Below are 14,626 nucleotides of genomic sequence, written 5' to 3' on the forward strand. Positions count from 1 at the left end.
CCTTGTATCAGCAACCTTTCCCAGCATCAACCTCTCTAAGAGCACGTAATCAATCAGGCTCCTTTCAACATGATCCCCATTCCGTCTACTGTATACTGTGTATATTTATGTGCGCGTGTCTTTGTTTGAAATATGGGTTACAAATGCACGACCTCCTTTCCTGACACACAACCTTCAGTCAATTCCCATTATAATTTTCTCCTGGTACTCCATTACAACCCATTATGTCATCCTCAGGACTAGTGCCTACTCTTCCATTTATATCACCCATTACAGTCGCTTTATAAGTACTAGGCATTTCTCCCACCACTTCATCCAACTCATCCCAAAACCTGTTTTTCTGTGTCTCACTCCTGTCATCACACAGTGCATACGCTACAATCACTGCCACTCACCATCTCAGACTTGAACTTGACATACGGTACAAACATCTCAAGCTGACAAATCTGTAATCTCCCACTCCACTCTGCCGCACTTCACTGATCAACAAAGCAACTTCTTCCTTGCATCTTCCTCGCCCATTCATGCCTGATCTTACACATTTCACACTCTCCTACTCCTCCACTTCACACCCTTTCTTCTTTGTTTCACACGATGTCATTACAGCTCCCCTTATTCACACTTCTCACATTCCACATGGCCATGTGGGCAAGTATTGGGCCCTCCGAGGCTCTCCGATATGTCTGCCATGATTTAGTGATATTAGGAGAATCTAGGGAACACTTAAACCCATCCAAAACCTCAGATACATAGTTACCACCCAGTGTAGTAAATGGTTTCCTGGGTACAGGAGGTGATAGAATGACTGTTTTTGTATATACTGTTGGTGGTTGAGGAGAAAGTTTGGCAATAATTCCGAACCTCAGTTTTTAAAATCCAAGAAAGGTATGATAGCTGTGAATAAATGTGTCAGTTTTTTGTAAGAGTTCAGTCAGCTGAGAAAATATGAAAGCTTTGCTGGACTGTGTTTGTTTTCCCGGCAGTAGCTAATCTTTACAAACTCCACTCTCAGAAACACATTAAAATTGGGGAGGTTTTACATCAGTAGACAATTTACAAAAGACTTTTTTAAAAATACATATATGAGGCATCATCAAAGAAATATACCAATTATGATTTATTTACAAATTGGGTATCTAAAACTTACTTGGCTCTGGCTCATACACTCTGCAGTGGGTTGATATGGGACTGATTGTTAGCACTTTTACTTTCCAATGCAAAATGCAGAGAAAATCTGGTTGAGGACATCTTCCGTTGTGATGTGACCAGTGACGTGGCCGAGACTGTTGGCTGCACGCTGGAGATGATGGGCAGCTTCCAAGATTGTTTCCTCGTTCTGTAGTAAGCTAACTGTACCCTCCATTGACCCATTAGTTATATTTCTATCATTCACATGTACACTGAATTTACTAGATGCTATCGGATCATGAGGATTCCAGTTTGCCTTTACATCATTTTTTGAACATTGTACTTGCTTTTCTGAGTCACCAGAACTGAAGAGCATCTCATCCGGATATAATATATTTTGTAAAGCATTTAAACAAGCTGATATATGTGTTCTATGTCTAGCTGCTGTCAAAGTTGGGTTTTCTGCCATTTCCACATTACAAAGTGAAGCACAGTGTCCCTGTAACATCTGTAGAGACAAATCAAACCCTTCTAGTGTCTTCAGTGACATCAACACAGTAGACTCTCCAACAGCACTGATTAGTAAATCTTTGTCACAGTTATTAGTCACAACATCAATCTTATTTACTAAAGTTACATAGGAGTTATTGTTAATCCACTGTGGTCTGCTTGCTAAACCATCACCCTCAGTTCCCTTACATTCAGTTTCTATATCCAAAATTCCCAAGTTGGTCAAGTGTGTTTGGAGAAAACAATCCCATTTGAAGCCTTGTAATTTTACTGCCTGCAGAACCTCACTTGCCTCCAGCACCACAACCACAACATCTGCCTGGTGAGCCCTGGCCAGTGCCCGTCTGACCCCCTCTTTTTCTACCACATCACCTGTTGTCCTTAGTCCAGCCGTGTCACTCACCACCACAGGATAACCTCCAAGGTCCACTACAGTTTCCACAATATCTCGTGTTGTACCTGTAAAGCCAGAGAGTGTCTCAGATGTGTATACAGTATTCTGTCTTGGCAAATTTAATCCATTCATATCAATCAACTGTCAAGTCTTTTACTTAACACCTATACCTCGTCTTCTCACGCATTCATTTATGTATCACACCATTTTCTTGCCCTTCCACAATTCTTTCCTTTAAATTCATAACATATACTGTACAGTGTTTATATCTTCTTCATCATCCTAGTCACAATCATCCCCTGCATGTCTAAGCAAATAATCTACCTCATGAGACGGAGAATTTATTAGCTGACGTCATTCAAGAATCTCCATATTTTCTGCTTGATATTTTTTACCCAAATGAATTTAAGCTGCCCACATACTAGCTATGTTCTTTATGAGTCCCAATGCTGCTATGCTTATTTTGGATTTTTCATGCTCAGGTCACACAAGTCTTTAATTCATTCTTAATGTGGTTTCTAGCAATAATGCAAGTTTGTCAAGTCTGTCCAGAGGAATTATGCCTGAAGACTGGATATCAAACAGCTGTGTACATAAGACTGAAAATTTATATTAATTATGGCATCTGAGAGCAGTACAGTAATGGGAGAAGAATTTGTGGATACTCTGGTCATCATCATCGTCAGTGTCATTGTCACAGTTGTTGTCATCCAGACCTCCTTTCCCACCACAAAGTGGGGTGAGGTAGGTCTAAAGAACTAGAAAAAAACTGACAGAATAAGATACAAACAATTGTTTCCCCAACTGAATATGCCACACTCCCACTCACTCATCACTGAAGCCCCTGGAAACTTGGCTCCACCTGACAGGTAAAAGAAATATTCCACATGTAGCTTCACATTTACCTGTCTGACATAGTCAATCGGATAACTGTCAAGTTAAAAAGGGGTGATAAACCCTGGTCATATATTCCTCCACATAAAATACATCCGGTCAGCTCAATCACTAGTCAGTTCCCTAGCCTTGTTAGCTTGTACACCTCTCTTTCTCACACACTCATTTACCATATGTATCCACCTTCTTCTGGTCCTACCATGTCTCCTCTCATCATCAAATATGCTCACAAATACTCTTTTCATCACTCTATTCACACACATTCTCTCCACATGCCCATACCATCTAGGCACGCTCTCTTCAATTCTGGTGCCACGACTTCCTAACTCTGCAAATTTCACGGATCATGTTACTGTATTCCTTATCTTATCCATTCTCCAAACTCCATACACATTCCTCAACAGTCCCACCTCCACTGCTCTTGCTCTTGATTTTACATTTTCATCATCATCATCATCATCATCTAATCCTGTATTGCCCCATGAGAAGCATAGAAGCCCGGGGCTAGGCAAGCTGGTCCTGACATTTAAGATGAGAGTGACCAGCCTCCCTCATCCCTGAGTGGCATTAGGTGAGTAATAAACCCCAACCACCCCCTGCTTATAAATCTTCACAGGTTCAATACAATTGGAGCACCTTAATTACCCACTAAACTACCAGGCACCATAATTTGGTTATATGGTTAATGCCCAGCATAGTGAATGGTTTTCCTGGTGTACAGGAAACCATTTGGCTTGTCACTCAGTGTAGTCACCCGTATACAGAAGGAAGGGAAAAGAATGAAGGAATGAAAGACAAAAGAGGAGGGAAGGAAGGGAGGAAAGGGCAGTTACCTGAGAGCGGCATTACACTGAGTGAGTGGATGGTGAGTGCCTCCACCTCACACCATATTCTCACACTCATATGTTAGAGTAGGCACTAAAACTCCTTCATACAAGTCTCTCACAGCCACCACACTAGGACCTCTGTTTCTCATTGTAATGAAGTGCATGAAAGCCCGCACTGCTTAGAGGCAATGTGGGGATCCTCTCATTGGCTCAGATGTAACGTGCGCGTATGAGGTGTGAGGGCCTGCGTTCAAATCCCAGCCAGACCAGTAATTAATTTGTTAAGTTTCAGTTGGGGCCTTTACATTGGTTGGCAGCGGTGTGGGATGTGAATCAAGCGGGGCTTAGGGGGCCATGATGTTGAAAGTATCTTAAACCTTACATTCCGGGAGTGGGCTGTCTGTGAGGTTCACAGGCTCCCCCTAATGGTGGCCTCCAGAGTGCTACGCTACCACGTGTGTTCGAAACTGACCAAATTAATCACCAAAGGGAGAAATTTTATAATAATTTTATTAATCTCCAAGCTAGACCTCATCAGATCATATAGCCCTGCTAGGGTTACAGGAGAGAGCTACCCCTCCCAGCATAGCAGCCACCGGGCGGGGCGCGAACTTGCAACCTCACGATCACGAGCCCGACACCCTACCATCGAGCTACCGCGCTCCATCCAAGGGGAGAAAACAGTGGTGTAATGGGGTGTTTAATAGCCCGCATTGCTTAGAGGCAATGTGGGGATCCTCTCTTTGACTCAGTGATAACGTGAGCGCGTATGAGGCGCGAGGGCCTGAGTTCAAATCCCGGCCAGACCAGTGATTAATCTGTTAAGTTTCAGATGGGGCCTTTACATTATCATGGCCATCATAGCACCAGCCACTTTCCTTCCATGTAGCACTGTACTTTCCATTTGTTTTGCAATATTACCTCTTTTCTATCACTGCACCCAAGTACTTAAACTCTCTCACCACTTAAAGTCTCTCTCATTTCATCAAAACATCATCTCACGGATAAGAGACTGAATAGAGAAGCTGCCAGAGATTGAGCAGTGTGGACAGCTGCCATTAGGTGACCAACCCCAACACATGGAAGCATGTTGGAGGCTTTTAAACAATACAAATAATACCATCATGCTGGGAATCACCTCTCTCAAAAACTCTGTCTCACTGCAAATATTTGATCCATACATCCTTCACCACTCCTAAAGCCACCCTGTTCATACTTACAAGGTATTCTGATACAGTATATCTCTTACTTTCTCTATGATAATTCTTCCATATATCCTTCCTACTGAACATAAACCTTAGAAGAAGATGCTTGCAGCCAGAGGGAAGACTGGCAGTGTCCAATTTAACTCCTACACTATAAAGATATCGATATTATTACTGCCAACCCCATATGAATATACTGTACTGTATTAACCTTAGAGACTTTTCAAACAAGTGGAATTTTGTAAAAACCTTTAATAATACCTACAATATGCAAGTATTTCTGAAAATAAATACAACTGTCTGGTGGTAGTGTTATAAAAAAAATAAAAAAAAATGTCAGTGAAGGGTTAGATGCTTATTACATAGGGAAAATAATGGGACTGGAAAAAGTTTGTTGAAATTAGTGAGATGAACCTGGAACTGGTGAAACAATGGCAGCTGGGCGCTGGACAAGGGTGTTGAGGAAGCTACTCTTTCCTACATTTGGCCTGCCCAGAATGGCCAACTGCAGACCTGAACGAAGTCGCTCTCCCCGCCGCCCATCAGCCAAGTGATGTTCAATTGCAGTCACCAGTTCTTTTATCTTACTCTCCACGTCTGCCACTACACCTGCCTGATACAATATTATGACAGGGAATCCTCCTTACAGGTCAAAGATGTACTCCAAAACATCACAACTGTTTAAATACAACTGGAATGGGGAAAACTTGGCAATCCAGTTTTACACACAACAGTGGAACTTTTTCAAAAATTTATTGTGGACTTAATAAGGAAAAAAAAAGCAACCCACAGTGGGGGTTTACTGAACAAAACAATCATCATCATCCTAGACTTACTATGGTAATACAGTATTGTACAGTCACCATTAAAAATCCTCTCATCATCTCCAACTTTTCTCTTTATAGATCTAGAAAACATGTGTGGGTAATGAGAAGCAGGCAGCACTAATACATATTTTGGCCAGTCGTTTGGTGAGGATTCAGAAGACTATAAAGTTCATGGAGAAAAAAAAAATAAGGAAGCATAAGAGACAGGACTTTGGACACTGACTGTACACTGGATAGAAAGTATCCACACATGGGAAAAATAAAGCAGAAATAAAGAGACCTTTCAAATGAGTACCCAGCCAAACAGAAAAACACACACACACACACACACACACACACACAAGATGGAAGAGGGGAAATGTGGTACCAATTTATAGGGGAGGAAACAGGGAAGAACCCCTGAATTACAGGCCAGTGTCTCTAACCAGCATGGTTGCAAAATTGTGTGAGAGAATCCTGAAAGACAGATGGATAAAATATCTGGAAGAGATATTTTGGCTGAATGTCAGTTTGGATTCAGAAGTGGAAGGTCATGTGTTTCTAACTTGTTGAGCTTTTACTCAAGAGCGATTGACGTGGTACAGGAGAGAGATGGTTGGGTGGATTGTGTGTACTTAGACTTAAAGAAGGCCTTTGACAAGGTACCTCATAAGAGACTAATGTGGAAACTAGAATATATAGGAGGACTGAAGGGGAAACTTCTGGAATGGATGAGAGACTTTTTGAGAGACAGACAAATGAGGACAGTAATAAAGGATAGGATGTCTGGATGGAGGGAAGTAACAAGTGGAGTCCCTCAAGGCTCGGTGTTGGCACCAGTAATGTTCCTGATTTACATAAATGATATGGTAGATGGAGTGAACAGTTATGCAAGTCTGTTTGCTGATGATGTAAAGATCTTGAGGAAGGTAGAGGTTGAGGAGGATTGTAAAATACTGCAGGAGGATTTGGATAGGATACATGATTGGAGCCAGACGTGGGAAATGAAATTTAATGTAAAGAAATGTAAAATATTGGAAATGGGTAAAAGTACCAGGAGGCCATCACTGAATTATTTGTTGGGTAATGAATTAATTACAAAAAGGAGAGAAGAGAAAGATTTGGGAGTGCTGGTCCAAGATAGTTTGTCACCAGAAAAGCACATTAACAAGATAGTTGGAGAGACTCATAAACTCTTGACTAACATAAGAGTAGCACTTCATTATATGGATGAGAAGATGATGAAAAAATTGATAGTGGCCATGATCCGCCCCAGGTTAGAATATGCAGCGGTAGTGTGGTCCCCACACAAAAAGAAAGATATAAACAAGATTGAGAGAATACAAAGAACAGCAACCAAGATGGTCCCCAGTCTGGCAGACCTGTCATACAGAGAGAGGCTGGAAAAGCTGGATTTGCCTTCCTTAGAGGAAAGGAGAAAGAGGGGAGACGTGATTGCAGTGTTCCGGACCATGGTGGGAGTAGATAAAATTGACAAAGAAGATCTGTTTGTATGGGATAAGAGAGCAACAAAAGGACACGGAATGAAATTGAAAAAGTCAAGCTGCTTGAAGGATATCAAGAAATATAGCTTTCCTTACAGATGCATAGACTTATGGAATAGCCTGGGCAAAGAGATCGTCCAGTCTAAAAACTTAAATGAGTTTAAAGCTAAATTTGACCTATTGAGAAACAGCGACAGAAACCCACGAGCATAGTACATTCCATGTATATCACAATTAGGTATATTAGGTAAATATTTAAATATTTGGAACAACTTAGACAAAGAGGTGGTGCATGAGAAAAACATTCATGTGTGTAAAGGTAGACTTGATAAATGTGGATATGGAGACAGGACAACACGAGCATTGCTCAATTCCTGTATACTACAAATAGGTAAATACAAATAGGTAAATACACACACACACACACACACACACACACACACACACACAAACTCTTAATGCTCTCACCTCAATATTATCATCCTCACTGAAGTCAATATACGCCTCGAGTGCAGCACGACAGTGCAGGAGAGTTGTGCGCCAACCCCCATACAGCTGTCCCAGGGCTCCCTTCATCTGCCGCAGGGCCTGTTTACGTTGGGCCTCTGTTTCTGCATGGATTAGGTCACCCAAGCCTTCCACTGCTGTTAGGTCCAACTTGCCATGATGGAAAGCTCGACGGGTGAAGTCACCTGGGAGTTTCTATAGTCAGGGACAAAATTTCACCTACTATTTCACTGGTTTTACCTCACACCTATTGCCACAGTGAATTACAAAAATTGTCTGTTAAAGTTACACTGCTGCCTATGAATATGTTTTACTAGTTTTCTCCAATTTAGAGTATGAACTGTATGGAACACCATAATGGAAAATGTTGTGATATTTTAGAACATATCCCTGACTTATAACACACTTCCCTCTCCACTGTGGCAATGGAAGGTGTTACATGAAATACTTTAAGTGATGTAAATAATATTCATCATCATCACCATCATCTTCTGGACCTCCTTTCCCACTCAATGGCAGGGTGAGGAAGGGAAAAAAAAAATGCAAGGATACACCTATTTTGAGGAGGCATGAGCACTGAAAGGCATGACACAATTCTGGCTGGGGAGTGTCAGTGAATTTTTGCTTGCAACGATACTGTACCGTGCTAGCAGCTGAATATCCAGTCAGGTTATTTCACTGACAACACAGCGACGATAACTACCACTTCCTCCTGTATAGGCAGTCCTCAATATAAGTAGCCTGTCATGACATCCTTTTTTTTTTTCCTTTTATGTACACAAGCATAGGCTATAACAGAATATTGCCTATTAAAGTTTTACTGCTATCTACAAAGTTGATTTGCCAGATTCCCCTCAAAATTATAGAACCAGCTATATGGAAGAACTTGTAATACATTATTTACTTTAAGAACATATCCCTGACATAATGAACAGAACTGCCTGAACATACAATTATGGCACAGCTACAGAGGTCAGTAAATAATGAAGATACATACCTGACTGACATGGTGAGTATCCCAACAAGGCACTGAGATCTGATACGACTGCAGCAATTACCAACATTTCATGTACAGTATGTTTAACTAGGATTCGCAACTATATCTACCTATCTATCTATAGCCACACATAATAATCCCAAAGGGAATGACCACATATGAATCACCTCCAGGTCACCCTGTTTTTATGTCATCAAGCTGCCTCCCCTCCAAATCACACCACCCTCATTCATATACCTCTCCAGCAAATAGTGTATGTACTGTATCTGACTATACAGGTTTGCATCCAAGCAGGATACTGAGCACCAACAACACAGCAGCAATGACTGCCACTCCTCATGTACAATATGTGCAAGTAAGATATTCACAACTGGAGACATCAGTTTAAATGGTGCAAATACCATACCTCGTTGGGTCGGTGTGTATCCGCAGCAGTTACTGAGCACTGACCACACAGCAGTCATGACCACCACTTCCCCATGAACGTATAACTAATATATTCTGAGAAGTGATAAGTATCCAGGGTTGGGCAGAACTGAACCTTTGCTCAAGAAAGTACTGTACCTGGTTGTGCAGGAGAGTATCCAGGGAGGGTACTAAGTGCTGACAACACCGCAGCAATAACCGCCACTCCCCCATGTATGTGTAATTCACAGCTGTCCTCCCCAGTGAAGCTGTGAGGTCCCGGAAACCACAGTACCAGCCCACGGTCCAGAGCCTCACCTGTATACATGTGTGGATTGTACTCAAGGTAGCTAATGGTAATGAAGAGGAACACTTTCATGCAGTTGTTCAGATATAACCAGGTGGATCTACTGCCCAGTTATACAAACATCCCTCAACTCCCTCCCTGTGCTCCAAAAGGAGGATAGGGTATCAACCTAACTTCACCTTCTAGCCCATTGGGTTAATGTCTAGATGAGCCTGGGGCCACAGCATCATACTCAAGGTACTGCTCAGTAATCTTGAAGCTAATAGATGTTATAGGTAATCCCTTAAAAAAAAAAAAAAAAAAAAAAAAAAAAAGCTTGAAGGGTTAAAAAGGTAACAGTCAGTTCCACACTACTCCCTTATGAGATGCAGGAGACTAAGCTCTCAAATGTACAACAATTAAAGAAATGTAACATAGTGATATTAGAGTAGACTGCAAGAAAATGCTGATTTCATGTGTGTGGTGTCTCGGGGAGAGCATGGGGACTGTCAGGCTTGAAAGGACTGATCTTACTGGTGAGTCTCTCAAGTGTGTGGAAGAATTTTGTTATTTGGGAGACATGATATGTGCAGGAGGTGGGGCTGGAACTAGCTCTGTGGCTTGAGTGGGAAGTATTTGGAAGAAGTTCAGGGAGCTGTTGCCTCTCCTGACACAGAAAGCTCTGGAACTAGCTCTGTGGCTTGAGTGGGAAGTATTTGGAAGAAGTTCAGGGAGCTGTTGCCTCTCCTGACACAGAAAGCTCTCCCTCCATGCTAAGGGACCTTTGTATGCAGCATGTGTTTGGAGTGTAATGCTGTATGGTAGTGAGACCTGGGAAGGCAAGGAAGAGGAAATTCGCCGGCTCAAATGCACAGAAATTACAGCAATTCGGTGGATGTGCAGTGCGTCCTTGAGTGCGAGGCCTGGGGAGACTAGGTTTATGATGGAGGAGTTAAGAGGTAGGATGGGACTGGAGTGTATTGGTGCTGTGATAAGTAGAGGTAGATTGAGATGGCTGGGGCATATGGAGGGGATGGGTGATGATGATTGGGTGCAGAAAGTGAGAAGTGTTAACGTTAGGGATAGGGTTGTGAGAAGAAGACCGAAAAAGGCCTGGGACAAGGTCACTGAGTGTGACCTTAGGGACAGGGGCTGAATAGGGAAGCTGCCAGAAGTTGAGCAGCATGGACAGCTGCCATTAGATAACCAAGGCTGATGCATGCAAGCATGCTGGATCCTTTCAAAACAAAATCAATCAATCAAATCAATCAATTGCCGGACGCCATAATCCCGTAAGGGGTGGCCATTGACTTTGAGTTATTTGTTTTACAGGGAGGGGCACTAACCCTGCACCAACCCACTTGCTGACACGTAGGGAGAACGTATGGTTTGGTTATATGGTTACCACCCAAGCGTTGTAAATGGTTTCTTGGCTTACAGGAAACCATTTGGTTTGTCACTCAATGTAAAGCCACCTGTAAAAGAAAGAAAAGCAATAAGAAGAGACAGGAAAGATGGGAGAAATAGGAAGAGAGGAAGGCAGCCACAGAAAAAATAAATAAATAAATAAAGGCTGAGGAAGAAGTAGGCAGCACTACATCAAGTGAGTGGATGATGGTCGCCACCACCTACCAAACAAAACAATAATGAATTATAGAGTAAATTACTGTAATGCTCAGCATATAACTGGCTTATGCCACAAGTGGAATTATATAAGCCTTGTACTTTACAGGATGCAAAGAACCACACTAACTCCCCATTTCAGTCCAAGACTCAATCCTTCATGTACACCTTTGTCATCTCTCTCTCCTTACTAACTTCTTCATACATTTTTTACTAATATATATGTCCTCCTTTCATCAGAATGCCTTGCATCCATCCCAATTACTTTTTCTTTTTCCATTTTCTCCCAATTCTCTGTCCCCACAATCCACCAGTTGTTTTTCCTTACTATATGATACCTTTGAAACACCACACACACACACCTTTAGCACTCCTAGCCAAACACTCCTTGCATGGCTGCAGTAACCATTACAATTACACTTGCTCCCAGTTCAGTAAAATTACTCAATACTTTTTTTGTTCATATTCATCTGCTATTAATTTGTCTGTCAGCTTCTCCACTTTCTGTCTTTCATTTTCAGTATTTCTCCTACAAGTTATCCTTCACATTCCACTAAGTTTCACCTTGCATTCCACAATCATATGGTCAAGCAAACTTCCATACAGTCCTCTCACTGTCCATCATTCCGTAACATTGTTCTCTATACAAGAACATAAACAATTGTTTCACTATCAACAGCCTCTCCAGTCTCTCTATACCATGTTTATTTATGTGCTTCTCCTGTTTCAAGTATGAATTATTAATGTATAACATTCAGTCATGACATCTCCTGCAGTCAGTATCCACTAGTGATCTTCCCTGTCACCCAAAAATGCTCCATTGATAACTCTTTCATTACCTACCATCACAAACACACTACAACTGATTAGCAGGTATTTTATCACTCTTTCAAGTTGGTCCCAAAACCTGCCTTCTCTTCCTCACCTCTATCAATGCCAGGTGCTATGCAACAATCAGCTCAGCATTCACCATCTCATGCTTTAAATCTGATGTACATGCACTTTGTGTTGATACATTTATTCTTTCATTCCCTTCGGCCCTAATTCATTATTACCCAAGCAACTCACTCTTAACTCTCCCCACTTATTCTCATACCTGACCTTACATGGCTCGGCTTCCCGTTACCCATCTACTTCATGTTTGTACATGACGTTACAAACTTATTCTACAAATGATACATTAGATCACTGATATGATAAAACTAAAGTCCTCTCTGTCAGAGACTATCCTAATATAAGGGGCACACAAATCTATCCAGCAGCCTGTTTCAATACACAACACCCCTACCACACCAAAGAACATAAAACAACCACCACACAAACATTATCAAACCCTCTACAACAATATCTGACCTCTTGATATTCCACACTAGCAAAGAAAAAACACCTACATAATCAGTTCATAATCAATTCATATTCACAGCCACAACACCATACTACAAGCCTCCCCTCCTGACATCCACCCACTAGAGGTGTCCTTGAATACAGATGACTGACTTCACCTGGCTAGGCTTAGAGCAGGACATCACCCAGCCCTCCTCAACTACCAGCTTAGATTTGGGTTGGGCGGAATCACAGTTGACACGTGCCCAGCTTGTAGATTAGACCTACACAATACACTACACACATAATGGTGCACTGCACAGCACATGCCACACTAAGATGCAGGCACAACATCAATGGTGCAGGGAACCTATGGGACAACCCCATGGAGCACTTGCTTACCTGAGGTCAGTGAGTCTGCTTGATCAGACACACCGGGGTTGAGCAACAACAACAACCTGACCTTAGACAGCACACCTTCCCATTCACCCATTTCATGCTCACACCTGACCTTACAAAACACACCTTCCCATTCATCCACTTCATGCTCACACCTGACCTTACACAACACACCTTTCCATTCATCCACTTCATGCTCACACCTGACCTTACACAACACACTTTCCCATTCATCCACTTACGCTCACACCTGACCTTACACAACACACTTTCCCATTCATCCACTTCATGCTCACACCTGACCTTACACAACACACCTTCCCATTCATCCACTTCATGCTCACACCTGACCTTACATGGCACACCTTCCCATTCACCCACCTCATGCTCACACCTGACCTTACATAGCACACCTTCCCAACAACCCACCTCATAGTCACTTGACCTTACACTGCACATTTTCCTTTTTACCCACTTCAAGCTGTCTCATCACTGTCTCTCACAGTGCCATCATTCTACAGTATACATGACTTCCTTAACCCTGGCACTACCACAGGTGCACTGGGTTATTTTATTCCGATGAACACCAGATAATTTTGTTTACCTAAGATAAATCCTGGAAGTCTGAAGCTGTAAAACAAACTTGGGTAACCATACTGGTGTATTGTTCACAAAGAAATGTTATTTTGACTAACAACAGACTATTCACCTGAGAAAAAATAGTGGTCAAGCAGTTTAAAACTTTCACTACTACTCTATTACAGTCTTACTTACACATCATTATCACAATCATCATTACCATCATCTTGACTTTTTTTCCCCCCCTAACAATTGGGTGAGGTAACCTACAGAAAAGGAAGAAACTAATCTACAAACAACATGGAAAGAACTACCAACACCATGCCCTGTGATATAGGATGAAACCAACATAAAAGAATAAAGTGAATGTGCAATACCTGTTGTTGGATGGACGATGTGCCTGAGGGTGGCAACACGAGGGGATGGAATGGTGGATGGTTTTGTCATGTGGCTGAACACATCCCTCACCTGGCTGCCTGTCACCCGCACCACTGCCACACCACACTTGCCCTGACCTCAGGACATAGAGAAAGCACTGCTCCAGTACCCAAGACATTCAGAGTAAACAAAGTCCATAGGTAATGGCCAAGAAATAAGGAATCCATATTATAAACCTACTAAAGCCGGAGCATTTTATTCAGCTCACAGACTTACTGCTGCCAAACTGTTAACCCACTGCACCACCATGCATTCATTTGTTTCCATCCAAATTATGAAATGGTTCCCTGGCACCATATTTATAAACCATCCTAAGCTCACGTCATATACCTGATTTTTAAATACAGTACTGTATATGCATTTATCTTCACTAGTACACTACCAAGCTCTTTATAATTAGAATGCAAAAGCAAAACAAAATTACAACAAATGACATATGAAAATGTGATTATTGTAAGAACTGGCTGAAAATTTTTAAACACACAGCCTCTGGGTTACACAAATTACCTGAAGATAGAGCGAACACTGTTGAGGCGCTGCGTGTGGTAACTGGTCTGGTATGGTGATGACTATGCAGCCTCAGTCTCGTCATGCTCCTTGCTGTCACAACTATTGATTAATTTAGTTATTGCAGTACTGGTACCAGTAGCTAATCCTGGCAGATTAAAGGCCTGCAATGAAACTTTGGCAGGCAAATTTTCTGACTTACTGATGACATGGTAAAAAAAAAAAAAAAAAGCAATATAACAAGGATATATGGTATTGTAGCTACATTATATAACAAGGATATATGGTATTGT

The 14,626-nt window shown here is 41.8% G+C and overlaps 1 protein-coding gene across 1 annotated transcript; it reads right to left on the reverse strand.

Moving 5' to 3' along the window:
* Window positions 1–1,135: 1,135 nt before the first annotated feature.
* LOC145417771 (5-taurinomethyluridine-[tRNA] synthase subunit GTPB3, mitochondrial) lies at window positions 1,136–14,418 on the reverse strand. Its single transcript, XM_080286377.1, has 6 exons — window positions 14,334–14,418; window positions 13,766–13,903; window positions 9,338–9,496; window positions 7,738–7,961; window positions 5,373–5,571; window positions 1,136–2,097 (listed from the first exon to the last, which is right to left on the reverse strand). Exons 1-6 carry the CDS (start codon window positions 14,416–14,418, stop codon window positions 1,205–1,207), a joined length of 1,698 nt encoding a protein of 565 aa, XP_080142503.1. The 3' UTR covers window positions 1,136–1,204.
* Window positions 14,419–14,626: the final 208 nt, after the last annotated feature.

This window comes from Coenobita brevimanus, chromosome 111 (genome assembly GCF_032717465.1).
Source record: "Coenobita brevimanus isolate Jiangsu-jjx chromosome 111, ASM3271746v2, whole genome shotgun sequence".
Lineage (NCBI taxonomy): Eukaryota > Metazoa > Arthropoda > Malacostraca > Decapoda > Coenobitidae > Coenobita > Coenobita brevimanus.